At 43.9% G+C, this 14,425-nt stretch overlaps 4 protein-coding genes across 4 annotated transcripts; 2 read left to right on the forward strand and 2 right to left on the reverse strand.

The window, feature by feature from the left end:
- Positions 1 to 292: 292 nt before the first annotated feature.
- LOC308649116 (histone H2B type 1-K) lies at positions 293 to 3,304 on the forward strand (the record flags this gene model as incomplete). Its single annotated transcript, XM_081294488.1, has 2 exons — positions 293 to 680; positions 1,529 to 3,304. One exon carries the CDS (start codon positions 293 to 295, stop codon positions 671 to 673), a length of 381 nt encoding a protein of 126 aa, XP_081150614.1. The 3' UTR covers positions 674 to 680; positions 1,529 to 3,304.
- Positions 3,305 to 4,543: 1,239 nt separating this feature from the next.
- LOC308649702 (histone H4) lies at positions 4,544 to 4,900 on the reverse strand. The gene has a single exon (XM_081295451.1). It carries the CDS (start codon positions 4,896 to 4,898, stop codon positions 4,587 to 4,589), a length of 312 nt encoding a protein of 103 aa, XP_081151577.1. The 5' UTR covers positions 4,899 to 4,900; the 3' UTR covers positions 4,544 to 4,586.
- Positions 4,901 to 9,198: 4,298 nt separating this feature from the next.
- Positions 9,199 to 9,732, reverse strand: LOC308650315 (histone H2A type 1). The gene has a single exon (XM_081296382.1). It carries the CDS (start codon positions 9,682 to 9,684, stop codon positions 9,292 to 9,294), a length of 393 nt encoding a protein of 130 aa, XP_081152508.1. The 5' UTR covers positions 9,685 to 9,732; the 3' UTR covers positions 9,199 to 9,291.
- Positions 9,733 to 9,985: 253 nt separating this feature from the next.
- LOC308648705 (histone H2B type 1-K) lies at positions 9,986 to 13,328 on the forward strand. The gene is made up of 2 exons (XM_081293671.1): positions 9,986 to 10,474; positions 13,043 to 13,328. The coding sequence occupies exon 1, from the start codon at positions 9,989 to 9,991 to the stop codon at positions 10,367 to 10,369; it is 381 nt and encodes a 126-aa protein (XP_081149797.1). The 5' UTR covers positions 9,986 to 9,988; the 3' UTR covers positions 10,370 to 10,474; positions 13,043 to 13,328.
- Positions 13,329 to 14,425: the final 1,097 nt, after the last annotated feature.

Here is a 14,425-nt window from a genome sequence, read left to right on the forward strand (position 1 = left end):
CCAAACTTGCAGCAAAAGGTCCTAAGACCAAACGCCAAAGCGGCACCTTTTATAACCACTATTGGGCGCGAAAAAGTAGACTTGTCATTGGTTGAAATTGTAACTTCGTTCCAACCAATAGAAAAGCGACTTTGGAATTTACGCATTCTGATTGGGCAAAACTAACTTCTGACGTTCATCAGAACAACCACCAATGAGAAACAGGCTTTAACTCCACCTTATTTGCGTATAAGGTTCTATATAAAGCCGCACCGTGCCTCTAGCTTTGCTTTGTAGCTTCTTCTCTTCCACGATGCCTGAGCCAGCGAAGTCCGCTCCTGCCCCGAAGAAGGGCTCCAAGAAGGCGGTGACCAAGGCGCAGAAGAAGGATGGCAAGAAGCGCAAGCGCAGCCGCAAGGAGAGTTACTCGGTCTACGTGTACAAGGTGCTCAAGCAGGTGCACCCCGACACCGGCATCTCGTCCAAGGCCATGGGCATCATGAACTCGTTCGTGAACGACATCTTCGAACGCATCGCGGGCGAGGCCTCGCGCCTGGCGCACTACAACAAGCGCTCGACCATCACGTCCCGGGAGATCCAGACGGCGGTGCGCCTGCTGCTGCCCGGGGAGCTGGCCAAGCACGCCGTGTCCGAGGGCACCAAGGCTGTCACCAAGTACACCAGCGCCAAGTAAATGCCATGTAAGCGTCTTTGCACCTAACCCCAAAGGCTCTTTTAAGAGCCACCTACATTTTCAATATCAGAACTGCAAATGCGTTTTCTGATCTTTGTTAGGCCGAGTCTAAAAGTGTCGGAAGTTTTCCATTATGCGGTAGTCAGGAATGGCGTTTGTCTCCTGTCTCTTGGTAACTCAGGACTAGGTTTTTGCAGGGGAGCTTCACAATCATCTTGAGTTAAAATTTGCTTTGGCGTTTTGCTTGACTCTTAATAAAAAGGCGGTGGTTACGTTACCTGGACAGAAATTTTGCTTACTAATTAAAAATTTTCTTCCCAATTTCGGATCCTCATTAGTCCACTTCGGTCGGGAAGACACGAGAGCACCTGGTAGCTGCTGTCTACAGGGGCTTGAATAGAGGCAGGGAACGCCAGGGTCACGAAAGGTCTGGCGACCACTTTAGAACAAATAACATTCACTGCTTGAATCGATAACTTCATTTGAAAAACATGCGGAGGTTTATAGAACTTTGACGGGAAATTCTGGATTTCAGAGTAGCCACTGGCAGGGCAAGAGAGGAAGTTCAGGGGGGTGATGAGCCAGGCCAGGGTCTGAGCAGTTTTAGTGAACAGCCCAGGGCCAAAGGAAAGGAGGCTGTGACCTGGCCAGGTGTGTAGTTCAGAAGCGGGGTGGGTTTTCCCTATTTTTAGTCGGGTATACTGAGTGAACATAATGTAATGAGTTGTCTGCTCTTTTGGAAGTGTGTTAGGGATTAACAGGGTAGATAAGTTCACTGTTTATCCAGGTCTTATTCTGTCAGTGATTTATGGGTTTCATTTAATCTTGATTTTTAAAAAGATATTTATTTTTTAGTTACAGGTGGGCAACACAATCTTTAGTGCTGAGGATTGAACCCAGTACCTCACTCGTGCTAGGTGAGCCCTTTACCTCTGAGCCATAACCCCAGCCCTCAAATAATTTCAACACTGAGTTTTTATCAACATTCCAAGCACTGTTCTGTATATGTGCCTGTGATGTATTATCATCTGATGTAGAGGCTATTACTTACATTTTCAAATGTGGAAAGTCACCTACAAAGACTTGGAAGAAATGTCTTTTTTGAAGAGCAAGGGCATAAGCAACGGAAGGGCAGAGTGCCTCATAGTGAGGAGAGGTGTGAGTGTAATTTGAACTCTCTACAGACTGGTTTCCCTGCCAGGACATCTTTGGATAGCAAGAGCTGTTTGACCCCTAGGCCGATGGGAGAAAACTACCAGGGTAATAGCACTGCCTGGTTAGATTTCAAGGGGAAGAATGGGATACTAAAGGAAATGCTTGCATTACATTACCTTACTTTCTTCAATGAGTATTGCAGGCCCTAGCTATGTAGGATTTTGGTAGTTTGACTAAAATACACCAATGGTGGTGATGAATTCCACCTACAAGGTATATTTTGCTATTTTTTAGATTTTTGGTTTTGGCATGGAACTGTAAAACTGGTGTGCCGCTGTCATTAATAACAGGCTTATAACCATTTTTGCAAAAGCTGTATCTTGGCTTTACAAAGTTTACTTTCAGACTTTTTTGCTCCTGTTCCAGAATTCTGAAAGTGCATTTTATTTTAATAGAAAACATGAATAGAAGTTTAGCCATAACTTTCACCAGTACCTCTTTTCTCATTATTTTCACCTGGATCTCCTTTTGTTTCTCTGGCTAGTTCAGAATAAAACAGCTAGAAAGAATCACAAAGTTAAGGTCAATGTTCTGTCACAATTAACAAAGCTGATGCACAGGGCTTAAATAATTTGCTCAAATTAGAAGAGGTAGAACAAGGATCTGCTATGCCCTTGTTTCCCCCTATTGTACCGTCATGTACGTCAGTCTTTTCCTCTTTGGACAAGTATTAATAACTTGATTTCATTTAGAACAAAAATAAGACTGCTTGTATCTTTATAATCTCTTAAATTATCAAAAAGTTAAGTGTGCTTACTATCTCCTAAAATTATTTTGTCATAAGTAGTTCATGCTTTAGAACAGTTGTGATTGCGCCATAGCAATTCAGTCTGGAAATTGTTATAGTGTCCTGAATTACATCAACAGTTATAGCTCCAGGTTCTGCCAGACTGGGAAACCAGGAGAAGCTTACAATGGAGATATGGAGGTTTATTTAACTCTGGTTCATAACTTGGCAATCACATATTTAGTGTATAGACCAAGAAAATGGCATGGCTTTATTCACTGAATAGCAGGGAAAACCTTAGGCATATTTACTGAGTACATAAGACAGGACAAATTCCACAGCTCTGTGCCCATGAGTAGTGTAATATGTTACCGTGCTTTATTTATCACCTTAGGTCTGAGTAGAACTGGAAGACTTCATTTTCAGGAATAATTAGTGGAGGAAAAAGAAATTCAATCTTCATTTTATTGTTCCAGTTTCTCTCCTGAACTTGGACTTTTTTTTTTTTTTTTTTTTAAGTCTCTGAACTATTCATATATTTGTGTCTGAAAGCTTAAAGCCAATTTGTTACTCTAATAGGCACTGTTATAGAAATGTAATGTAATACACACAATTTTTATTTTTCTAGCACCCATATTTTTAAATAAGTAAAAAAAAATTTTTTTTAATGTTCTGTTTGACCCAGCATGTTATTTCAGCATATACAGAATTTATTAAATGGATCTTTCTTGCACTCATTGCATTGCTTTGTTTTTTTAATTTCAAGATTTCAAAATATGGTGTGAATTTTACACTTTTACAGTACATCAAAATTATAAAATGTTCATGGAATTCTTGGTCTGTATTTAGTTGTATATAAGTTGAATTATTCAGATTTATGAATCTAAGTTCTCAAGTATAAATATTATCCAAAACCAAACCAGCACCCATTTAAATGAAATATAAACATTGATTTTTTTTTTTTTTTTTTTTTTTTTTTTTGTGTCAAGTACCACTCTTCATGGCTGGTGCTATAGACAACTTTCAAACCCATGGGGCCCTCCTGACTGGATGAACGGATCTTCTGAAATCAGAAGGGCACTGGAGGGCTTGGACCATGAGAGCTGTGGGGTAGGGGATAGATACTGACTGCGCTGATGGAAAAATTACTTTCTTCGGCTCACAACCTGAAAAGTATAAAATCACCCATTCCAACTGGGATAGTGATTGACGGGTTTCTCTAGGTCCTCCCTTACAGGACTAGGCCCAAGACTGTTCATGATGGCTTTTCTACATACTGAGCATGGTTAATAAATGATATGGTTATAAGTGGTAATGAATCACAAGAATATTGCCTATAATAACCTATGTGAAGCACTTGACACACATTTTAACATATCCTAAGCATTCTCTCAATTTCACTATTTTCATTTGCCTCAACACCTAGATGTTATCAGGTTTTCCTCAGTTATGTCTAAGTCAAATCACAACGCTAAGCCTTTTACCCCCTAATTGATGCCTGCAGTTTTGTATTCCCAAATGAAGTTCAAAGTGTACACTTGAAAACCAAACAGATGAATGTGCTGGCCACATGCCGACAAAGGCCAAAAGCCAGACTACAATCAAATCCAAAAATTAAGCAGCCTAAGAAATGCAAGGAATTGAATCAAAACCAGTGCCTCACGTGCTGGGCTGTGTTCTGCAAGTGAGCCACAAATCCAGCCCCCCAAACCGTTTAGTGGCCTAGACGCACGTGCCAGCGTTGAGGATGCCCAGCGGCTTCGGAAACCCGCTGCAGTAATTACTTCGCCCACCCGATGCCAGGTACCGGGGATGCCCACACCCGGGAAACCGCCCTCTAGACGGAGCAGCTACTCCTTCCCCAAGACCCCCAAACGCGAGCGTGTCAGCCTGCAACTCTTTCATTGAAGGCGTGCGGCCCTGAAAAGGGCCTTTAGTTGGGGAAAGCAGGTGATGGCGGCACCAGGACGCTCAGCCCCCGAAGCCGTAGAGGGTGCGGCCCTGGCGCTTGAGCGCGTAGACCACGTCCATGGCCGTGACCGTCTTGCGCTTGGCGTGCTCCGTGTAGGTGACGGCGTCGCGGATCACGTTCTCCAGGAACACCTTGAGCACGCCGCGGGTCTCCTCGTAGATGAGCCCGGAGATGCGCTTGACGCCGCCACGGCGGGCCAGGCGGCGGATGGCGGGCTTGGTGATGCCCTGGATGTTGTCGCGCAGCACCTTGCGGTGGCGCTTGGCGCCGCCTTTGCCCAGACCTTTGCCTCCTTTGCCACGACCAGACATCTTGAGCAGAGAGAAGAAGACGGAAGACTGTCCGGTTTGGTCGGAGGCAGTTTTTTATAGGTCAGCTCTGCGGACCGGAGTGAAAACTGAAAGCGCGGTGGCGGGAAGGCCCTCCGGGTAGGGGGAGGGGCCTTGAGGCGCCCCAGCCCACAATGCTGCAATTTACTTTCGGTTCGTTTTGATCTTAAAGATTTAATCTATTAACTTTTTTCAGTTAATGTAATTCTTGTCCTATCCGCAAACAACAAAACTCTAAAGTTGTCGAATATACGTGAAAAGCGAAAATATTCTGTTCTTTCCTCTGCCTGTTGCACAGGTCTTAAGCAGCGTGTGCAAAGACTGGGGTGTTTGTAGTTTTTCTCCTTTCTGTGCCGTGTGAATGGACTCCATAGGCCAACTTTTAGAAACAGAATAGGTGGACTAATAAAAGACTTCTAAGCTCCCTTAGGTTGTATTGCCAAAGTATCTTCCCGCAAAGGTAGACTGTTTTTGAAGGATTCCAACGGTGATTACTAATCCATTATAATTTGGATTTTATTTCTTGTAAAGAAGTTTTTAGACAGTTAACCAACTGGCCAAGCAGTGCAATATTAACTATTTTCCTTCCAGATTTGAAGAATCATTTTACAGTGTGTTGAATATTTCAATTAAAATTATGAAATTTCTGCTTAATTGATTAATCTATGTGTAGTGCTGGAGTAATTATGATTATTTGTACCATTGAAGACTATCCTAGTGTTTGACAGTGTAATTCCCACTTACATAATTATTCAAAAAAATTTTATACTATTGTCACCATTTATACGTTTTGAAATTATAAATAGTTCACTTACAATAATGAAATCTGTTAGGATTTTGTTTGAAGTTGTTAAATCTTTATATTTATTTGGGTAAATTTGCTGCCTTTGAAATATTGTGAACTCCCAACCTGAAAAATACTGAATCTATCAATGAATGTGTTTCACAGTAGGGTTTTTTTTTTTTTTTTTAAATAATATGTATTAAATTTAAAAATATCTTGTATAATTACAAGAGCTATTGTCTTCATTAATGAAAAAGTAAAAAATTCAAATGCAAGGAAGAGTGAGAATGCTTTTATCTTTCTAAGACAGTTTTTATTCAAGTACTTATTATTTAACATGCTTTTGGCTGCATATACTTGATTAAAATAATGTCATTTTACTTTGCTGATGTCTGGCTGTCACAGGGCTGGAACGTTCTGGGAAACAGATAATTCTTGGGATCAAATCAGATTTCAGTTATCTTGCTCTGTAACAGTTTCTTAGAAGGGCTGCGAAAGGTGGAAAGGTGATACTTTCAAGGGAGATAGTGGATTCTCTGAGAGGACCTCTCCTCCTCTCCTGCCCTCCAGTTTTTTGGGGGGTGGGGTGGGTCCTAGGGAAGTTTCCAGAGAGTCCTTCCCAGATCACTTTTTGTTTTTTGACTTCAGGATGACATCAGACTTTTAAGTCCCCACTGCATTGATGACTCTTGGTCACTTTGGCCCTTGCTGACCAGTTCTTACTGATTTTATGGCTAGTTGGAATTATCCTTATTTTCCTGAGTTCTGGGATCTGGATTTTGAAAGGGTCACAAAATCTCCCTCTTTAGAGTGACTCGATGTTATTTCAGGCCTGCATTTTCCCTGCAGATAATAGGCAGTTTGCTGAGGAATGTAACATACCTGTCCACTTAAGACAGGCAGGACTGCAGGTAAATTGCTTTCTAAAAAGAAAGCACATGGGGGTCAGTACAAAAGGCCCAGTTCAAATTATTCCCTTAATCTCATGTTTTCAGCACTTCTAGATTGGGTCTCTCTGTCCCTTACCATTGAGACATTTTAATCACTTCTTCCATCAGTAACTTGTGATTCCTTGTTATCCCGTGACTTTTCTACCTTTTAATGAGAGATCCCATAGAGCAAAGTTGCATTACAGTATTTTCTTTCTTTTTTTTCTTCTCCTTTTTTGGTGCCAGGGATGGGAACTCAGTGGCACTTAGTTATTGAGCCAATCTCCAGCCGCCCCCACCACCCCGCCCTTTTTTTCTTTTGAGACAGGGTTTTGCTAAATTGCTTAGGGCTCACAAATTGCTGAGATGACTTTGAATTTGTAATCCTACTGCCTCAGTCTCCTGAGCCAGTGAGATTATTGGTGTGCACTATATAGTATATCCATAGTATTACACTTAAATTTCATAAAATAAATAAAAATGTAAGTAAATGAAAATAAACTTCTCAATGAAAAATTTGAGATTTTCTGTATCTTATGTTTCAATAAAAAGGAAAATTGCTGAACACTTTTGGAAAAACAAAAACGATTCAACAATAAATGTAGCCAAATTCCACCTAAATTATAGAGAAGGTAGATCACATAGGCAAACTAACAAGTTAGTTTAAGGGCAAAGACATGTTAAAAATAAAAGGCTTAATTTTCTCTTGCAAATTAGAGGCTTTCTTCCACTTAGAGTTTTTCTAGCATTTTCAAATGTATGGAATTTATTCAGCTTCAATAAATTTATTCAGCTTCATAATAAATGCAGGAATATTTTTTCAAGGACTGGAGAGTCATCTCTTTGAAATGTAGTAGTTAACAAGGAATATAATTAGATTTCCTCAGTTTCCAGATGGAGATGGTCTAACTTCAGCTGTCACCTGACCCCTAATTTTGAGATCAATTTAATGTAGCTACATAAAAGACAAATTTCTTTGCCTTTGCAAGCTGTTTATAAGATTGCCTGCGATTAGTGTTTAATGCTGGCTCAATGTTTATTCAAAAATAAAGTTCTTTCTCTTCATTGGGGGAGTTTTTTTTTTTTTTTATTACATTTCTCCAATATTAACTGGAACATATTTTAAAGACATAAAACATCAGTACAATTTCCATCAACAGGAAGCCTCTATCCTTACTTGATTTCATAGGTGTTTTGCACAGCAAGTCATAAGGACAGCAATAGATGGTGAAGGTGGGAGAATCTGCCACAACAAAGTATACCACTTGGCATAGGGATTGTTTTGAGAGGAAGGCAATTAAAGCCACAGGTGCAAGAAGTGCTCTCTGGTGACTCCTTTCTATCCTGGAAGGAGTCAGGCCAGCATGGACAGGAAGTTGAGGCCAGAGAGAACTCTTGAAGATCTTGTTAAGGCAATTCCTAATTATTTTAAAAATGTGATGCTTTAGTCTTCTTCCACAGTTTTGTTGCTTTTCCAAGATTAACCTTGTTACTTTCAATTCCTTATGACTGCGCTCTTGTCACATAAAACTTACATTAAAGAAACTTGTATGCTTTTCTCCTGTTTCTTCTGTGTTTCTCAGACCTAGCTACTAAGCCCTTCCCTGGGTAGAAGCAAAATTTTACCACCCTTGCAATGGATGTTTGATAAGCTTGTTATCTTCTTTATTTCTAAGCTTTATAGCCAGAAGTGTTTGATTTTTCTACAAATACCTAGAATTATTTTAAAAAAGTGATGCTTTTCAGGCTTTTTTCTAACATGGCAATTACCCAAATGAACTTAGTTTAAATCAAGGTATTTCCCTTGAATTCTCACATTCTTCACCCTTCCCTCAACAAATTCTATTTATTTATTATACTTTCCTTTGGCCAAAGTGATTCCAATCACATTCGTTCATGTTACAAATCTGGCAGCAAACTTCTTTACACGTACAGAATACATCTTGCACCTCTCACTACTGCATGTTTACTTATTAATTTAATTAAACTAGTAAAGTGGAAAGCAAAATAAGGCAGAACTGAATACTGAATAAAGTCGATAGTTAACACAGCTTCTAAGAATTCTAACAAAAGCCAAGTATATATTTTAGTTTTGAGGGGCCATTTCAGTGCCTATCATTGCTGGGTATCATTAACACTTCTATTTCATAAATCATATTTATACTAGATTGAAAAGTGGGTTAAACACATGGAATAGAAAAGAATGTGAATATTTATGCAATGTCCAAATGTCTAACATCCAGATTTAGACATTTACGACTGTGCATAAAACTACATTAAATAAACATGTTTTTCTCCTATTAATGCCGTCCCAGATAGTTTTCAGTAAAAAAATTAAAGCTGAACAATGGGGTAGACAAACCAAACTTTAGTTTTAACCGTAGATCCAGATACACTTTAAACTCTTTGCTGACCACTAAGTTGAGCTGAAACGTGTTGTGTGCGATGGTGACCTGCAAAAGGACGGCAGAAGTTGGTGTCCTAGTAAGGGCTAGGTAGCCTGCAGAGGCCTTAGCTGTATAGCTTCAATTGTGCAGCGCAACACCGCGCCAAACCTTAACTTTCTCCTTCAGCCAGTGTTCAGTTCCTTCTGAGAAGCAGTGAGTGGCTCTGAGAAGAGCCTTTGGTTTGGATTCGGTTTGTAGCAAGCCAATACAGGGCGTTACTTGCCCTTGGCCTTGTGGTGACTCTCGGTCTTCTTGGGCAACAGCACCGCCTGGATGTTGGGCAAGACACCGCCCTGCGCGATGGTGACTTTGCCCAGCAGCTTGTTGAGCTCCTCGTCGTTGCGGATGGCCAGCTGCAGGTGGCGCGGGATGATGCGCGTCTTCTTGTTGTCGCGGGCCGCGTTGCCAGCCAGCTCCAGGATCTCGGCCGTCAGGTACTCGAGCACCGCCGCCAGGTAGACGGGCGCGCCGGCCCCGACCCGCTCGGCATAGTTGCCCTTGCGCAGAAGGCGGTGGACTCTGCCCACGGGGAACTGCAGGCCGGCGCGGGAGGAGCGCGTCTTGGCCTTGGCGCGAGCCTTGCCACCCTGCTTGCCGCGTCCAGACATAGCGTTAGTTCGTCGCTCTCACCAGAAACTACCGTAAACGAAAGTGCACTTGCTTCATCTTTTATAGTTATTAACAGGCAAGAAGAACTAGACTTGTCATTGGCCGAAATTGTAACTTCGTTCCAACCAATAGAAAAGCGACTTTGGAATTTACGCATTCTGATTGGATAAAGCTACCTTCTGACAGTCATCTGAACAACCACCAATGAGAAACAGGCTTTAACTCCACCTTATTTGCGTATAAGGTTCTATATAAAGCCGCACCGTGCCTCTAGCTTTGCTTTGCAGCTTCTGCTCTTCCACGATGCCTGAGCCAGCGAAGTCCGCTCCTGCCCCGAAGAAGGGCTCCAAGAAGGCGGTGACCAAGGCGCAGAAGAAGGATGGCAAGAAGCGCAAGCGCAGCCGCAAGGAGAGCTACTCGGTCTACGTGTACAAGGTGCTCAAGCAGGTGCACCCCGACACCGGCATCTCGTCCAAGGCCATGGGCATCATGAACTCGTTCGTGAACGACATCTTCGAGCGCATCGCGGGCGAGGCCTCGCGCCTGGCGCACTACAACAAGCGCTCGACCATCACGTCCCGGGAGATCCAGACGGCCGTGCGCCTGCTGCTGCCCGGGGAGCTGGCCAAGCACGCCGTGTCGGAGGGCACCAAGGCTGTCACCAAGTACACCAGCGCCAAGTAACCTGGGAATTAGTTGAAAGTTCAAACCTAACGGCTCTTTTAAGAGCCACCCACATTTCTTAGAGAGCTGCTGCTTGGTCTACTACCGGGTCTGGCTAATCATGAGGTAAGTTGCGGTTTAGTGTCCACGTTCTAATTGGACGTAAGTGCCATCGCTCTACGGCACAATGGCGCCGCCTAGGTGGGATGGGTCACGGCTGGCTTGCAGATACTGCGCGGGATTTTTAAAACTTCCCGCGCTAGCGGCGCTTTTGCCTTTACATTCTGATTGGTTGCCGAGATATGGGACCCGCGCGCACGCGCGCGCAGCTCGCAGACTGGGTTAGTCTTGCTTTTTAGTTTGCAAGTTCCCTTAGGGCAGTCAGGAAAGCTGCAGAGGGAAAAAGAGGAAAAGGGTTTGCAGGTCTCACTTGACCCAGTCACCCCCCAAATATTTTAAACCACGGTGTATATAAGCCTTGGGGAGCTTTCCTTGTGACTAGTTTTGTTTTAAAAGTAGTAGCCAGTTTCAAGTTACTGTTTTATCTAAGCGAATAAATTTTGAATGATGATGCACAAAATAGTTTTGAAAACTACTCAATGATTAGGATGTCTTATTCTAAGCTGATTTTAGAGGACTTTTCCTGATAATTACTGGATGATAAGCAAACCTATTTAGGTTACATTTCTTTCTGCACATTAGGCTACTCTTTCTGCACGTGAGAGTGGAGTGGAAATTTTGAATTTTAATTTTAAAATGAGGATTCCTGTGGAACTTGTTTCATGTGTTATTGATGGTTTCCTTGGTTGTTGGCAAGAGCCTACTTATTGTGGAAACTACTGTACACGTGCCACTGGGAAACCAGAGGGCATGTCTGTGCATCCCTGTGTTACCTGCACATTATCAGGTCTACGTAACTGATCCCCACCATACACCTTAATCACTGAGGAGAGCCCACAAAGCTGCATTCCTGCCCCACAGTTTCCTATTCTAACAATCTCCCTTTCCATTCTTCTCTTTCCCTGTTTCCTAATTCAGAATAGTGAACTGTCAGGTGCCTTTAGTATTTTGCCTATTAATACAGGAAATAAATTATTTTTTTAAAATTTACAGACATTAAGAATACTTTTAACTTTAATCTGAATAAATGTGAATTTACAGGATTCTATTTTTTTTTCCTTTTTAGAAAACACCTACCCCCCCCACCCACACACCCCAAGCATTTGTCATAGAACAATCTAAAAGCAATGATAGAAACAATCTAAAAGCAATGATCTATGATCAGTGAGAATTCCCACCACCCATATCAATCTTCCATTATGGTTTGGTATGAGGTGTCCTCCGCCCCCCCCTTCCCAAAAACTCATTAGTGCAGGGATGTTCAGAGGTGAGGTGAGTGGGTGGTGAGCTGTAACCCAATCAGACCACCCTAGCTTGCATGGACTGGGTGGTAACTAGGAGGGCAGGTATGGCTGGAAGGAGATGGGTCACTAGGGGCATGTCCTGCCTCTTCCTTGTGACCAGGATATGCTGCCTCCTCTTGGGCCCAGAGCAACGGAGTGAGCCATCCATGGACAGAGACCTCTGAAACCATGAGCCCAAATAAACTTTTCCTTTTCTAAGTTATTCTTGTTGGTTATTTTGGTCACAGTAATGAAAAGCTAATTAATACAAGCTCTCAATTCCTTTTCTAAAGAGCAAAGATGGCTGCTTGGAGGTTTGGGTAGGTGTTATGGATTAGAGATACTTAAGAAGAGGAACTGCTGAGGGCCATTGCCAAGTAGGAATGACGCATCGAAATTTCCTTGCCAGCGTACTCCATGTTAAATGGACTTGCCTTGGAATTTCGCTGTTGACATTGCATGTAAGGTGACCTTGCTCAAGGACCAGGGCCAATCCGGGTTTAGAGCTGATCAGGTTTGAGGAAGTATCCCGGTCCTTAGGTTTAGGGCGTTCCCGGTTTAAGACAATATGGGTTTTAGGGAAGTTGGAGGTTGAAGATTATTGCTGCTGGAAATAGGGCGTTCCTGCTACCTGAGCTCCCGTTGAGTTCTCATGAGATTCAGAAAGAAAGTATTTGGAAAAAAGCCTCCTGGAGTAGGTGAATTGGGCGGCAGAACTGGGATTTCCCCAGAACTTGTTTGTTGAAGGCCGGTGTGAGTTCGGGAATAAAGAATTGCTGTTTGAATCGACAAAGCTGTGTGGTGGCTCGTGATCTTGTGCCCAGCCAAGACTGCGGCAAGGAACCAGATACCATGTGTGGACCTTGGGGGGATCCACATTCAGACAAAATCATTTAAAAAAAATATTTGAGGCAAATAGAGATTTTTTTTTTTTAAGGACTAGGTATTGGGTAATGTTACAAGTAATTTTTAAGTTTTCTTAAGTGAGATCATATTTTTTCTTTACATTCATGTCTATGAGGTTGTTTATGAAAATATTCATGATTGAAATGGCATTTGGGATTTCTTTACCCTGCCTCCCAGCCTGTGTGGGTTGGATAATGAAAGAACAAGGACAACAGGTTGGCAATTGAGGTGTATGTGTTCTGCACTTGGAAGTACAGTATTCTCTCTGCTTTTGCATAACTTGTACTTCAGTTTTTCCATAGCTCCCCCCATGCTGAACCCCCTAAAAGTAATAAAAAAAATGTTGCCCAATCAATGAATATATTTCTGTTTTGGTTTACAATAGAGCCACACTGAAAGGAACCAAGCATGGGTGCAGAGAAATTCCAGCCAATGAACTAAGGGAACCACAGGAAGAGAACTGGAATCAGTTGTCAGCATGGGGAGGAGCTGGCCCACTGACCCTCGTCCATCCTGAAGTCATTAAGGAACATGTCGCCATCTTGTGGCCCTTTAGGGTAATGCAGCTGAATGTTTTTATGGCTTCGATCCGTCGTTTCATTAGCTGCGGGTAATAATGGCATATATGAAGAGCACAGTTAATTCCATTCCCAACCGTCTGCAAATGCTCACTTCCCCATCTACCTGACAAAGATGCCCTCCTTGGTCCCACTCTGGTCAGGCTCTTCTCAGCCCTTCTGACGAGCTCCCCCACCGGCCTTGGCTCCTGAAGACCTGAGCAGACACTCCTGTGATTCCTGCCGGCTAGGGCTGCGTCCGAGGAGCAGCCCCTGTCTGAGAAGTCTCAGCCCAGGCTGCCTTTCCTCTGTCCCCATCAGCTTCTGAATTCAGGGCTCCTGGCCCTGGCTCTGTGGTGGGAGCCTAGGAAGTGCGAGGGCCAGTTAGCAAACAGATGGGCTTCCCTGACTCACTGCCCGTGCTGGCCATTCCTTTCCTCCTGTTAAAGGCCCCCAGGGCCTCTGCACACGCCAGAAGGGCCCGGCTCCTGCCCTGGGGTAGTCAGAGTCACACCAGTTCTGTTTGTCTTTGATATTCTACCTTTACTCGTTTATTATTAGTTATTTATTAGTTTCCTGTGCTCCCATCTGAAACATCCTTGTACAGAGACAAACGCAAATGTGGACTCTGTCCACCCTTTGATTCAGTTGGCCGGTGGCCTCGTGTTCCTCGCACCATTCTGCACGTTGCTTTCCTCACCCCTCGCTTGGAGCCCCTCCTGTGAGCTGGAGCCCCTCCTGTGAGCTGGCGCTTGGCCTGGAGCCCCTCCTGTGAGCTGGCGCTTGGCCTGGAGCCCTCCTGTGAGCTGGAGCCCCTCCTGTGAGCTGGAGCCCCTCCTGTGAGCTGGAGCCCCTCCTGTGAGCTGGCGCTTGGCCTGGAGCCCTCCTGTGAGCTGGCGCTTGGCCTGGAGCCCTCCTGTGAGCTGGCGCTTGGCCTGGAGCCCCTCCTGTGAGCTGGAGCCCCTCCTGTGAGCTGGCGCTTGGCCTGGAGCCCTCCTGTGAGCTGGCGCTTGGCCTGGAGCCCCTCCTGTGAGCTGGCGCGGTGGCCTGGAGCCCTCCTGTGAGCTGGCGCCGTGGCCGAAGGTCTCCTTGGCCTCCACTTGTGACCTGAGGAGGGAACCCCGCCTGACATCCCTGGCGGCTCATATTTGAGGGGAAGGGCCTGGGTGGACTTCCCCTGGACGCTGCCAAGGGACGCAGCAGAGCCACTG

This window comes from Spermophilus citellus (assembly GCF_964194105.1).
Source record: "Spermophilus citellus genome assembly, chromosome: 5".
In the NCBI taxonomy this organism is placed as follows: Eukaryota; Metazoa; Chordata; class Mammalia; order Rodentia; family Sciuridae; genus Spermophilus; species Spermophilus citellus.